This window comes from Crocodylus siamensis, chromosome 4 (genome assembly GCF_052110815.1).
Source record: "Crocodylus siamensis isolate JL-2025a chromosome 4, ASM5211081v1, whole genome shotgun sequence".
Lineage (NCBI taxonomy): Eukaryota > Metazoa > Chordata > Crocodylia > Crocodylidae > Crocodylus > Crocodylus siamensis.
In genome coordinates this window covers 191,377,775-191,392,348 of record NC_143398.1, presented here as the reverse complement: position 1 = coordinate 191,392,348, position 14,574 = coordinate 191,377,775, and the positions used below count along the sequence as shown (strand labels likewise).

At 41.2% G+C, this 14,574-nt stretch overlaps 2 protein-coding genes across 6 annotated transcripts in view; one reads left to right on the top strand and one right to left on the bottom strand.

Moving 5' to 3' along the window:
• Positions 1–156: 156 nt before the first annotated feature.
• On the bottom strand, positions 157–8,321 carry ORMDL1 (ORMDL sphingolipid biosynthesis regulator 1). 2 transcript variants are annotated; one of them, XM_090045247.1, is made up of 4 exons: positions 8,054–8,321; positions 7,004–7,182; positions 4,454–4,605; positions 157–2,247 (listed from the first exon to the last, which is right to left on the bottom strand). In XM_090045247.1, exons 1-4 carry the CDS (start codon positions 8,319–8,321, stop codon positions 2,112–2,114), a joined length of 735 nt encoding a protein of 244 aa, XP_089901373.1. In that variant the 3' UTR covers positions 157–2,111. The 2 variants fall into 2 exon arrangements, with proteins under 2 accessions (XP_089901373.1, XP_089901374.1); XM_090045248.1 differs by having other exon boundaries at positions 8,078–8,321.
• A 106-nt stretch (positions 8,322–8,427) lies between these two features.
• Positions 8,428–14,574, top strand: part of PMS1 (PMS1 homolog 1, mismatch repair system component) — an 83,072-nt gene continuing 76,925 nt past the window's right edge. For 3 of the 4 annotated variants that reach the window (XM_090045244.1, XM_090045243.1, XM_090045245.1), the window contains exons 1-2: positions 8,428–8,566; positions 10,593–10,749. In XM_090045244.1, the coding sequence (XP_089901370.1) occupies positions 10,618–10,749 (132 nt within the window). In that variant the 5' untranslated portion in view covers positions 8,428–8,566; positions 10,593–10,617. Of the gene's footprint in view, positions 8,567–10,578; positions 10,750–14,574 lie in introns of those variants that run through there. The other variant, XM_090045242.1, reaches the window with a different exon arrangement.

The window sequence follows — 14,574 nt, the reverse complement described above, 5'->3', positions numbered from 1 at the left end:
TGGGCTCGGACCTGCCATTTGGAAGAGGTGGGTTAGATGCATGCATGCAAATACCCCTTCATTAACTGGCTGAAGGAAGCATGCCGCCTTACATGGGTTGGGGTGGATGAAAGTGCGTGCGTTTTGGACTGCAACCAAGAAAATTAATCGAAGCCATTTCACAGACCAGATTTTTAATTCCATAAACCACATAAGCCACTGGAAAAGGAAAAATAATACCCTATTACAAATATGTCTTTCACAATTACTAAGAGGTTTTTCTGTCCATCTCTAGACAAGTTTCACATAGTGTTTCAAACACTAATTCTATGTTCCCCTCAGTCTATTTACAAGAGCATGCCACCAATTTGTGGTCTGAAGCATCTTTTGGTGAAACAAAGTAACTTGTACAAAATTCAAGGTTGATTTCCAGCCTCGATCAATGTCACTTACAGTTAGTTTAAAACAATGATTTGCAAAAAGAAAAGTTTTCAGTGAGCTAGGATAGTCTGCTGAAGCAAAATCTTTTTTTAAAGGGAACCAATTATCTGTTCCTACATAATCATCTGTTTGAAGACTGATCTGTTTCGAAGAGTCAAAACATTTCACAGGAAGAGAATACCTTATCGGCTATAATGCTTCACTCCTTCTATCCACAAAGTAGCAGGAGGAACCCTCTTTTTAATTAGCAAGAAAGATATTACAAATCAGTGGCTAAATGTGAGGGAACGTTGCTAATCAACAGAGCACCAATGGAGGTTGGTATTTCTGCAGGTACATGTATGTATGTAGCCCAGACTTAAGCCAGGGCCAGGCCACTTAAATAAACACCTTCCACAAGCTGCAGGAAAGCTCCTTATTCAAGCTAAACTTCTCAGCTGGATGTCGTGCCTAATTTGTAGGATTGTTCTTCTAATTCCCCTCCCTACAGACAAGAAAAAAAAATACTTGACCTTCACATAAATACATGCCTCACTCTAGAATTAGAATCATCTCAAAGAGTAATGCCATGTTATTTAGTAGTAGTCACCCTTGCCACTGAATATTCCTATGTTCCTTGAACTTCTGGTTGAGACTGCAGAAATGCAAATGATAGCTGCTTTCTTTTGCTTGGCCACATAACTAATACACATACCTTAGCTCTTTTGGGGCTTGCACTTGTAATTAACGAGTTAAAGAAAGTTTCAGCTAGATACACCCCAGCCACCTGTTTAAATTTCCAAACTGGAACTGCCTCTCCTCAAGGAATAATAAAACAAAGAGACTATTACAGACCTCCTAACCACTAGAGCATTACCTGTCAGTCAGCTATCAGAGTAAACTGCTCAAAAGGGAAACATGGTGTAATTTTTTTTTCCTCTCAGAAACTAGTACTATACTTAGTTTCTCAGAATAAAGCAGCCTTCTGGCAAGCAACAAGTAGCATGCAAAACAACAATGACCAGCTTCCTAAGTATCTGAAAAGTGGGTTAACAAGTTGATGTAGAAATCCCCTGAGTTGTCAGGTAAGACTGGAGAAAATTCTGTGAGAAAGGTCATATGAACAGATAATGCATGTACTATTAGGTCACAGCAGCTGCTGTAGTACCTATAGCTAGACAGAGAAATTCTTGAACTGGTAACAAATAGTGTCATTTATGGTCCAAAAAGAATAAATGGCTTCTTTTACATAATTAAGAATTAAAGGACTCCAGTTCTTTACTAGAAGAGTTACCATTCTTTTACTCGGTTTTCACTATAGTTGTCTGAATGATTTCTGAAACATTGCCCACCTCTACACTTCAGCTTACTCAAGTTATTCATACCCTCTTTTCAAACCATTTATATCAGTGAGATATAGCGTCTTAGTGCTGATTAAAGTTTTAGAGCTGGGCCTGCCCAGTCCCTCACAGAAAATTTCTCATTAAAAGCAATAATTAACATTCACATTAAATATGTAGAGGCATCTTCTTATAAGTCTACTCGTCTTTCAAACAGAATCCAAAGAAGTAACAGTTAGACCTCAGGCATACAAGTGTCTCATTGAATGTTACTAGATAAACAGCACAGCAGACTGTCGTTTTCCTTCTCTTGAGAAAAATGAGTTGCCATGTCAGGTTTTGATCAGAATGCTTTGGTTCCATAATGCTGGCTTAATATTTGTTGATGCCAAAGATTCTAACACCGTGCAGCTGGGGCAATTTTGGGATAAGCACGCTTAGAAGAGAAGCTGTGTTGACAACGAAATGTGCTGGGTCATATTTGGTGTAGAAGCTTGCCAGAAAATACCTGTAGAAAGACAGGGAGTCAACAAAAGTCTTTAAAAAAAGTGAAACATATTTTAAAGTAGTTTGAGTCACTAAGGGACTGAGGAAGGGTAATTATTAAAAAGTAGGAAGCTGAAACAGGACTTTTATTCCAGAATAATTTTTTTTGTTTGTTTGTTTTTAAATACCTTCACCCAATTATGGCTCTAAGTACGTTCCTTTCAGAACCCATATTTTGAGGGTTTGGGCCATAATTCTAAAAAGTAACTCGGCTAAAATCCACCACCCTCATCTTTTCCTCCTGAACTCTGGAACTAAATTCCAAGGTCAACTGGAGATTCATCTTTTAAACTAGAAAGGTTGTTTAATATTTTAATGCAACTAAAGATAAAGTTATTTAAAGTTGCTTAACATGCTCAGTAATAAAGCATTTGAACTGTGGTACAACAACAAATGAAGTTGAATGCATCCATGAACAGAAAGGTCTTTAAAGACAAGCTGCCCACAAACTTTTTCATTTTTCCACTGCAAATTTGCTTTTGTAATTTAGATAGATCACAACCAGTTCAACAGGAAAAGTTAGAAAACATGCCACAGATTCCAGCTTACTGCCAATTTTTCTATACTTTCATAAAGCCTGTAGTCTCTCTTACTTTTTTTCATCTGCCACATAATAAAGAGTGGTGCTGTAAAATTTCCCCTCCTGGATAGGGTTTGTTTTTTTGTTTTTGTTTTTTTTAAATTTTATGATGTCTAAAACAGCATGTTGATATTTTTCTTACACTTTCAGAGTATAGGGCAGTGATTCAAAAATACTTTTTTCTTTTCAAGGAAAAGATGCTTACTTTTTAGCGAAAAAGTTGGGAAGCTTATTGCCTGAACTATTGCAACATTGTGTTTTTGAGAGTTTCTACCACTTATGCTTGTGAAACAGTCTTATAAAAAGTGATGCAATGTAGGATTCTCTTCTCAAGCCTGCAGGCAAATACGCAAGTGTTACTGCTGGTAGAAGCTTTTTCAAACTGGTGAAAAAGCATAACAGATTATGAAGTCTTTCATTGTTACTTTTCAGAACCCTGTGGGTACAAATCAGGTCAACTGCTCTTGCCTAGAAGGCCTTGAAATAATTTGTTGGGGGGAGAGAAAAATGGAGAGAGAACAGACCCAAGAAGGTGCCAGGAAACATATATTGCTAGAGACTGCCATCTATTGCAGTAGTTAGAAGCACAAGTGAAAGAATAGTGTGGTGTTGGGATAGAAGAAAAACTAGAAGAAAGTTTTCCTCTCTCAAAACAGAAGATCATTGGGAAGGTCATGATTTATCAACTGAATTATTATTATAGAGTCCATGAACACCTGAAAATACTGGCATACACCGGCTTCTCAGCACTTGGGTAAAGACAGCAGTGTCTCTGGACGTTACCTGTGGCCACTCTTCTCATCTTACATTTCTGGCTGCTTGCTTGGAGTTTCCATATCCTAACTAGTCAGCATACAGAAATTTTTCAAATGCTGGTACAGGGCCTGATCCAGTAATTTGCTGAGCAAGCTTAGCTTCCACAGATGTCAATATGAGCTCTAAGCTTTTGAAATAATATTTAGCACCATGTAGGATTGGTCCCATAGTACTGAATGAATTTCCTTCCACTTGCTGATTTGTTATGCAGCTATAATTCTGTTCACACAGGCTACAGTGTGCAAAAATTCTGTTTAACTGTGCATTTACCCAACTAGTGTAAATAGAAATAACACTATTCATAGAGTACAAAGCTGGTCTATAACACTATGGAGTTATTCAGTAGGAAATGTTAGCTATGAAATAAAGCAAGAAACACATTTTTAATATTTACATGTGACTATGAAATCACAAGTACTGCAATCAGACTTACAGTAATGGGTGCACTTGCTACTGTATGAAGTTTAATTGTAAGCTGTCTTAATTAAAGGGCCCAGCCCTACAATTCCTTACCTTTATGCTTATTAGTAAGCATCTGCAAAACTGAGTCTCAGTCTCACAAATCCAGTTTGAAGATAAAAAGAACTGTAGACCAACTTCATCCCCCTTCAAATGCATTCCCCTTAAACTTTGTCAAATGGAGGCAAAATTAGTATGAAAAAAATGTAAAGACTTACTAATTTGTTCAATGCAGCTTTTTATCATCTAATATCTTAAATCCAACATTGAGTGCACACATAATAGAGAATGACTGTAATAGCTCAGAACTCACAGAATTATTGGAGAGATCGTGAAAAATTTTCTTGAGGATGTAAACTGTACTCCGTAGTCTAACTGCTCCCAGTGCGTTAGTAGCCTAGCTTTACCCTGGTCAGGTGTTTCAAAAGGAGTTCCTTTTACAGCATGCAAAAACACATACATTCCCTGGGAAAAAAAGACCAGAAAGAGTAGTATTCTTATTTTTAACAGTGTTATAGATTACAAGGACAGTGTTAGGTTGTGTATAAATACCAGTAAGGGAGTTCTTGCCTGGAACTAGAAACCTGAACAAAGCATTGGGAGGGGTGAAAACAGAGAAAGGCAAAGACATGAAGTAACTTGCATAAAGTTGGTGCATGGCAAAGCCAATTACAGAACCAAAAATCTCTTAATTCCCAATCTAGCATTCTATCCACTACATTGTACTACAAGGGTTGCATGAAGAACAGAGTTTTAGAGGGGAAAATCCTACTAAGTTCAGGCCTGGCAATTTACATAAGTAAACAAACCTTACAAAATATTATTTATGTTCAGTAGTGAAGAATAAGTGGACCTTGCTTTTTACATTCCCTTCATGTTTGAATAATGAAGAAATCATAACAGATTTTTATTTATTTTCAGAAGCCTTCTTGACCCATTGCTGAATAAACACTTTGTAGCTCACTTCCCAGTGATCTTCCACACACCATTTGTCTATCTCATCGCTGGTCATCCTCTGCTGCAATGACCCAATACCTTTACTTCTTTAATTACTTTTTCAAAGTCATCTCCATCTCAGTACATGACTTGAGCAAATACGTAAGTTTGCACATGCCAATTTTGGACAACAGAGGCCCAATTTTTTAAGATGTATGTCTAACATATGTGCCAGTCATCTTTTTGCTCAGAATCTCTGCAGGAACTCTCTCAAAGGCTTTACATTTCTACCTGTTAACAGTAATTAGTTTCTCATAATTCATATATTTATATACCGCTATAGGGGGAAGGAAAAAAAAGCTTCCATATAGGAGGCCTCAGCCAAGCAAGCCATTCCTACGTTTCTTCCAGCGTCTAAGAAAATATATAATCCTGGGTAACTAAAAATCATCTATTAAATTTGGCTGCTAATTGTGATTATTACTTGCATCTAATTTTTATTAACTGAATTTCATTTCTGCCATGGTCAGGGAAAGTTCGTGATCTTCACTACCACTTTTTACCAACTTCAACATTAGCTGCATTGTACTGAGAGCTCTAGCGAAGAAATAGGCATCAGAGGCCAATTAAGAAGTAACTGCACAAATGGAAATGCCAGTGCTTTCTACACACAGTCAAATCTTTCCAATGCTTGGCCCATGCATGTGCTCGATAGGTCCAGGAACAACATACATCTTCTCATCCCTTTTCTATCCAGCACTGTCATTTGCTGCTGCTGGGCATTGCTGACAGTAGACGCTTGTGATGAATTAAGTGAGATGCTCTCAAATTCCCTTGACTGCCAATATCCTCTAGTCATGGCCCTGTTATTCCCAGAGAGATTATGCCAGATGCAGTAAACTGCATAATTAGCTTTCACTCTGTTTAGTAAGACAAGAGTGCTTGAGAAAAAGTGATGTTAGACTAGATTTCTCTAGGATAGCATCCTTTCTTTTTGAGGTAGGGCAGATTTTACACAATCTTATCATTTTTATAAAACCTTCAATAACCCAGAAATGACGACTCTAATTATGATACACTGTCGTATTATGGCTCATTTGTCTAAACCTGATGTAATCCAAATTTTTACTCATACATACATATTTTAAGATTATTTTTTTACATATTTACATAATCTTATGGAATGATTTGAGCAAGAACATAAAATTTGTAAGCCCTCAAACTTGCAAACATTTATGCAAATGAGTAATTTTATATACATCAATATTTCCACTCACTGAAGTGCTGGCCAAGTATTTGCAGGGTCTGGGTGAAAGAATTTAACTATGGTCATGAACCAGAGTCCACTGAAATCAGTGGGTGTCTTTCAGTGAGATTCTTATTAGGCCTTGCATAGAGATAGCATACTTAAAAAAAAAACCAAACAGGCAAGTTATGTTGTCCCAAAGTTTAAACATGAAGCAGAGAGCTTAACAAATATTTCTATCCTAGGTCTGTGCATCTAAAATACCATAATTATATATCTTCTGTGGCCTCCAAGTGAATTCGTCAACTATATTAGCAGCTAATAGCATTAGATTATACGTTGAGTATATATTTACCTTGGTATAGGTTACCTCCCAGCAACACTAGAATTATCTGTTCAGATTTAACAGAATCCAGGGTAGATTGTAACACATTTGGTATTTATGATCTGTAACATCCAGATTTAGCTTCCTAAACTCTCTGTTCATTTTAATTTAAAGAAAATCTTCACAGTAACCTATTGTGTCTCCCTTCATAAAGGTATATAATACATGGGATTTTGAACAAGCTCATTGCAGAAGATGCGCTGGTTACCTTGACACCCGAGAGTTATTTGAATTTTTTTCCCCTTGCCCTTAAATACCTGGCATTTCTAATGTCTGTTACAAGTCAAAGCACTCACCAGATTGTGAATCACATTTGTTAAGGTCCATGCAACAGGAACGCTAAAGAAGGGAATGCTGAGCAAGACAATGTGAAGCATGGCAACTCCAAGCGTGTATGTCAGCCACATCCCTCGACTGTTCATCACCCTGGTGTTCGGATTTACCTCGCTGTGGGCAACTCCAACGTTCATTTTTACTGTATACAGATAAAATGGTATGAAGGCTGAGAGTCCTGAATTATGGATATATTCAACATATTCCACATATAAATTATCTACACTGGGTAAACATGGCTGAAAGGAATGTGTATGTCAGGACTTCTACTGTTTAGCCTAATGTTTTGTTCTGGGGCATATTATTTAACAGTGCTGTACCTCTGTTTTTCTATTAGTGAAAGGACAGGAACTCCCACCTGACAGGGCTGTCACTTGGCCTTGAGTTAACAAAGCCCTTTGAATTCCTCAAATAAAAGGCCGGTCATAACAATTACATATGAAAGTTGAATGACCTGCCAGGAGAGGAAAAACATACATGGCTTAAGAAGAGCTAGTCCTACTTATCTCTCTCCACCTCTTTGGCCTGCCTGCTTCTGGCTTTATCTTCCTCTCCTATTGCCGGCAGGGTGCTGCTCCCCTGGCCTCCAAGCAGTGCAGCTTCACATTCAGAGCACGTTTGGTTAAGGATGCCACGTTGTCCAGGGCTGGCAGACTACAACTAAACCCAGAGCCAGAGGGGGGCCAGGGTGGTCCCAGCCTGTTCTCAGGCGACCCCGTTTCCAACCGGGGTTCAAGCTCCTTAAGCCCCAGAGCCCGGCTGTGAAAAGCCAGCGGTAGGACGGCCACAAAGCAGAGGCTCCCACAATCTCCGGCTCGGCTGGGCTGGGCTGGGCTGGGCTCGGCTCGGCTGCGCTGCTCCGCTCCCCTCCCCTCGGACCCCAGGCCCCGCCGGGCCAGCAAAGAAGCAAGGCCATCCCGCCGCGGGGCTCCCGCCCACCCAGGCGGGCCCGGGGCCTCCACGGCAGCCGCTGCCCCGCGCCCCCCGGCCGAGCCCAGCGCGGAAGCACCTACCGCCCGGTACCGCCGCGGCCCTACCAGCGCAGCCCAACTCCGACCGCCTCCCGCCACCCGCTTCGGCGCGCCCGCCCGCTGTGGCAAGGCTGGGCGGGGCAGGGGGCGGGGCGGACTCCCAGCGGTTCCCGGGCTGGCGGCGCTGGGAGGCGCAGCCGCGGGCCCAGCTAGCGTGGTTGTCCTGGAGCAGGTAGCGTAGGCTGGTGGCGTGCCCCCTGGCCCTGCCCGGCCCGGCCCCCGGGACTCGCTTTGCAGCCGGACAGGGCATGTGCGGCGCCCTCGTCTCCTCTTCTCTGGTGTCGCGTTGCGGTCTCGGCCTGCCCGAGGTGTCCCCCCCTCCTGCGGCAGGCAGCCCTCGCCTCTGGGCCCCGCCGCTCACAGCTTTGCTTTGGCCCTTAGGAGACAAACGCGTGTCGCAGCGCCCGGCCTGGCTCGGGTCCCGCCCGGCTCCCACCTTTAAGGCATTATCCCCTTCCTCCAGCTGGGATCTGCGGGTCTCGCCTCACTAAGCAGGTGAGTGATGAAAAGAGGCAGGTGGGCACCCTCCTGTCACCCGTTTCGCATTTCATAGATTTCATAGACATTAGGGCTGAAAGGGACCTCGGGAGATCATCGAGTCCAGCCCCCTGCCCAAAGGGCAGGAAGTCAGCTGGGGTCATAGGATCCCAGCAAGATAAGCATCCAATTTACTCTTGAAGGTGTTCAGTGTAGGTGCCTGAACCACCTCCGATGGCAGGGAGGTTTCATGAGCACAGGGGAAACTTAAAAATTATTATTTTTTAATTCATTTTTATTATTTTCTGAAGCCACCAGCTGCTTATTTGAAGCCAGGCGCCAGTGTGAGCAATGTCTGGGGAGCCACAGCAGGGCTGCGCTGAGCCATCAGCGTTGGCAGGAGACGCTGGCTGAAATAAAAAGACAGCGGTTTCCTCTGCCTTCTTTATTCTGTCTTTCTTTTTTTCCAAAGTGTGAAACTGGTAATGCACATCAGAATATGTGACAGGTTTGAAAATGTCGGGCCCACATCACAGCTGAAATAATATGGTGCGATGCCATTGAAGTCACTAGAATTGTGCTAGGCAACCCAGCAGTAAATTTTACTGTGTGTATTCCTTAAGTACCCAGCACCATTCAACCTGGATGTCTTGAAGGGGTAAAAGACATCACGTCTCTTAATTAACACCAGAGACAAAATATGATCTACAGGAGAGGAGAGCACAGGTCTTAATTCTGTCCTTCAGCCAACAATTTGATCAACTGCAGAGGCCTAGGCCTAGCAGATGGGTACATCTTGCAGCTGAAGGTACCCGGTCTTAGCTGTATTTCTATAGATGGTAGGGTGGTACTTTAGAAACTGGTTCAGAGAATCATGAGGTTTGTAGGCAAGAACCTATTTTGTGTCATGCCAACAGGCTTTAGAGGTATGGGCTTCCAGCAAACATACTTGCAGCTTTTACCTTTGGTTTGAATAAAGCAGGTTTTTGCCACGTACTTGATGAATAATCCATTTGTAACATCCTCTGCTATCTCTGAGAAAGGTATGGTTCATTCATTGGATGCAAAGCCCAGTTCTGTCGAGTTGCATTGATTTAAGCTGTTGCAGACCAAGTGCCTGGAGACTCTTGCAGGGGATGAGCCTCCCCCCTCCACTCCAAACTTTGCAGGGCTTTACTGGGAGTTGAGAAAGTTCAAAAACTTTGTAGTGGGAACCAGCAGTGTACAGAAATGATCATGTGCACTGTTGGTTTATGTTCTAGCAGATTTTTTTGCATGGATTCATAGTGGCTAGGTCAGCTAGCCTGGAAAAAAGAAGGAAAATAGAGCCTGGGACAAGATAATGAGAGATTTTCCTCTGTCATGAGGAACAGTTGTCTTGAGGCACACTAGGGGCATCTCATGAAGAGTTGATCTTGTATAGGGCACGTTTTTATTTAAGATACCCCCTTCATGTGTGTAGGAGTAGCATGTAGATTGTAAAACATTTGAGCCAAGAGGTCAGTATCATTAAGTCCATTTCACAGTTGGGGAAATTGAAGCACCTTGCTAGTTTTGGCACCATATAAATGCTTCATAATGGCTAGTTGTCTTCAATTAACTACCTTACCATTTAAATATAAAGGTAAATTGGCTGAGCAGGAGCACTGTGCCATGGCTACCCATATTGCTTGTGGTACTCAAGATAGCCAGGGTATCTCTACATAGCACCAAAATGTGAACATGCTGTAGAGATGACTGTTTGAACCATTTCCGGACCATTTGAACTTTTATAGCCCATTTTAACTCAGTGATGGGTTCCTCTGAAAGGGCGGTGATATAGGGAGAAGAGGAGCAGTAGCAGTGTAGTAACATTAAATAGATTCCGATGCCAATTGAAATCAGTATTTTAGACGTACATAGCTAAGGGCAGTATTTGTTCTAGGGTTCTGAATGGGGTCTCACTGTTCATACATGATGATTGCAGGACCAGGACTCCATGCTGTAGAAATTTCATCCTTTGTAGTATGTTCTTTAACCTCTTCTATTCCATGTCTCTCTCTAGCTGCCCTGATTCTAAAAGGTCAGGGATGAAGCAGTTGTCAGCCGAAACTGTTCGTCTCCTTTCAAGTTCTCAGGTGATTACATCAGTTGTCAGTGTAGTGAAAGAGCTGATAGAAAATTCTTTGGATGCTAATGCTACAAGTATCGATGTTAAACTGGTAAGTTTTTTTTTTTAATACCAAGTTCAACCTAAGGTAGAAAATTAGATGCAATATAATATGTTGGAATAATTCCTGGATTGTTGTGTTTCATAAGTTTAGTCTTGGTCAATATGTGTCATAGATATAATACATATACTACAATATAATTAATTAAAAGTCAAATTCTGCCTTTGGTCACATCCATGTACCCCAGTTAAAGTCACTCATGGTTATATCTAGCTATAACTGAGATAACAGTTTGAGCCAAGTGTGTTCCTAATGAATTCTTGTATGCTTGCTTTATCTTGTCATTCTTTATTAGTCTTGTTTTAAGAGATATTGGGCCATTTTAATTTAGTGGTTCTCAACTGCATTGTTGTGAAGCCCTTCTAGGGGTGTCACTGCCATGGCCACATCTAAGTAAAACTGTTCCATATACCTTTGTTTCCAGAAGGGGCTTTTAGAGCTGAACTGGTCCAGATCCACATGCCCCTTCTGGAAACAGGTATATGGGGCAAGTCCACCTGGCTGTCATGCTGTAGCAGCCTGGAGGTAATATAAATATGAGTAATTTTTGTTGTTGTTCCAATGTTGGATAAAACAAATATCAAAACCTTTGGTATTTTTCACAGAATGAAATTCTTGTCCTCTCAGCTCTGGTGAAAGCAAATATCTGAGATATAAACTAGACATTTCAGCACTAGGTTTAGATCAATTCTGTCTTTTAATACAATTCCAGTAAGCAAATAGATACTCCAACCCCCCCATACTCATATAACCAATACAAAGATGTGCTTTTTCCTGCAAAAACCTTTCATTTAATAACTTTAATGCTTTTTCACATTTTCCACGGTAAAGTAGCAGAAACTTTTTTAGAATGGTGGTTCTTAACTGGGCTGCTACTAGATTCAGAAAAGTTATGGAGGGTGCCTTGAGTCTAAAACCATTGTTCTAGTGTGGAATTCTCATTTTAGTTCTGACATTTGGGCCAGACCACGCAAACACCTAAACCTCAATCTGAGACACGTGATGAACTGGTGAACTCCTGTGCTCACTTACCAGCCCCACTAAAGTCAGTGAAATTTTGGAGAGTGCATATTGCACACATGAAATATGGCCAATCTGGACATGCGGCTGAAAATAAGAAGCATGAGCTATGTTGTTGGCCATGTCAGAGACTATACCTCAAGCTTATGTTGACTAGGAAATTTAACTGTCTTTTTAATAGATTTCATATATGTTTAGGGTCAGAAGGGACCTTAGTAGATCATTGAGTCCGACCCCCTGCCCTGGGCAGGAAGGAGCATTGGGGTTGGGTAACCCCAGCCAGATACATATCCAGTCTCCTCTTGAAGACCCCCAAGGTAGGGGAGAGCACCACCACCCCTGGAAGCCCATTCCAGATTCTGGTAACCCTTACCATAAAGAAGTTCTTCCTGATGTCTAATCTAAATCTGCTCTCTGTCGGTTTGTAGCCATTGTTTCTAGTAACTACAAGGGGTGCCCTGGTAAACAGAGCATCTCCTATTCCTTGCTCTCCCCACCTGATAAATTTGTAGATGGCCACTAGATCCCCTCTCAACCTTCTCTTGCGGAGGCTGAAGAGATCCAGGTTCCTCAGTCTCTCCTTATAGGGCCTCACCTCCAGGCCCCTAACCATCTGAGTAGCCCTCCTCTGGACCCTCTCAAGGTTTTCCACATCCCTCTTGAAGTACAGTGCCCAAAACTGAACACAGTACTCTAGCTGCGGCCTTACCAATGCAGCATAGAGGGAAATATTACCTCCCTAGACCTGTTCATGTTGCACCTGGTAACGCATGATAGAGTACAGTCAACTTTACTGATCACTTTGTCACACTGGCAGGTCATATTCATCTTGGAGTCAGCTATGACTCTGAGATCCTTTCTGCTGCTGTGCTGCTTAGGAAGTCATCTCCCAGTCTGTATGCGTGTTGGCGATTCCTTCTCCCAAGGTGCAGTACCTTGAAATTATCTTTGTTAAACTGCGTCCTATTCTGATCTGCCCACTTTTCCAACCTGTCCAATAATCATAAAAATGATCAGAATTATAAACATTTATAAAAATTATCAGAATTTCTAGTCAACATGATGTATGACCCCGCTTTTACTAAGTATTTTTAATTAGGCATTTTACAATGGTAGCAAGTTTCTGAAGGGTGCCAATGACTCTGAGTCTGATTTGTAGGAAGCTTGCTTATGACTTTTGTTCAATAAGTCATGGTTCACCACTAACAGTTAACTTATTATTCCACGTGCATTTTTTTTTGTACCCAGTGATGATATGGTTTTCAGTCTCAGTTCATGATGTTCACCAGTGGCTAAGAATCTAAATGAACAAAAATGGCCAACAACACTTCTGTCTTCTCAAGTGTTGCTCTGCTGCCATAGGCACAGACAGCTCAGCCCCAATTTGAACAGTTTGCTCTGCAAAACAACTGAAAATTTCTTCACAGGAAGCATTTTCATTAGCAGTTGGTAGAGATGGCTCAATTGAATCAGGCAGTCAATCGCTGAGAGAGAATTTGTTGCCTAGTAGTTTTTGGATAGTGTGGTAAAGCATAATGGTCTGTTCTTTGTACAGCCACCCTTAATAATGCAATACAGTAATGGATTTTCATTTTTTTACTTGGATTTTGTGTAATAAGAATACTGTGCATTGAACATTCTTAGAGGTTTTTAAGACCCAGGTAGATAAAGCCTTAGCTGAGATGATGTAGTTGGTGACATTCCTGCTTTGAGCAGGGTGTTGGACTAGATGATCTCCTGAGATCCCTTCCAACCTAATTTTCTATGATTCTGTGAACATACTATTTCTATTGGATGGGATTTAAAGCAGAATGACAACATAACTGAGCCCAATACCTACATTAGCATTGAATAGGTTCCAAAGTGCAATAGAGATCATGAAATTTAAAATGCAAAACAAAACAAAAAATCTTGTTTTTTAACCTGTCTCTCCTCCAAAGAAAATCAGAGGCCAGATTCCTTATTCAGTAGCGTAACTCTTACATATTGCTAGGGATATACCTAAATTTCAATTTTGCAGAAACTACAAAATCTGGGGTTGCCTGTGAAATCTGTGAATAAAAAAACCTTAATAAAAATATTTTTTATTAAGTCTTCCCCACTGCCCCTCCTCCCTCTCAGGGCCTCTCTACCAATCAGTGCTGAGAGGCAGGGCCACTGCAAAATGACAGTGAAATGCGCTCTTTGTGCTGGGATACAGCTGCAAAAATGGCTTTGTCTTGCCACGACTTAAATTAGATCCCTATTTTATTGCCCTCTCTTCCAAAGGAAATTAATGAATCCATCTTGTTGTCCCTGTTTATAGAAGAGATTGTGTTTGTTTCAATGAGACTATTTGGTGTTAGTGAGGAATTCCAGTGTCAAGAGGACTGGATACCTCAGATGGGGGATACAAATAAACTCTTAATTACTCCAAATTTAGATAATTTTATTTTTTTTCCCAAAGCTCTGACGTTGCAGTTCCATCTGAGTGAATAATAACATTTTCCTGAAATATTTTGCCTTGTTAGCAGGTGAAAGTCCTGCTGGGAAAGGTTTTAGTGGATTATGCTGACTTGGTGTGGTAAGGTCTTTTCACTTCATCTCAATACAAGGGTAAGAATGCCTCTTTGGAGAAGGTCTAGTGTGGACTGAGCTGTACCAGGGCAGGAACCTTTGAAGAAAGCAAGATGGGGAAAGCTTGAGTTGAATATTATCTTATTTTTTTCTTAATTGGATCCCAGAAGTGGTGGGTCTGTCTCTGTTCACTTTGTACTATGATCAGACTTGTTTTTTTAAAGTAGCCTGGAAAAAGCA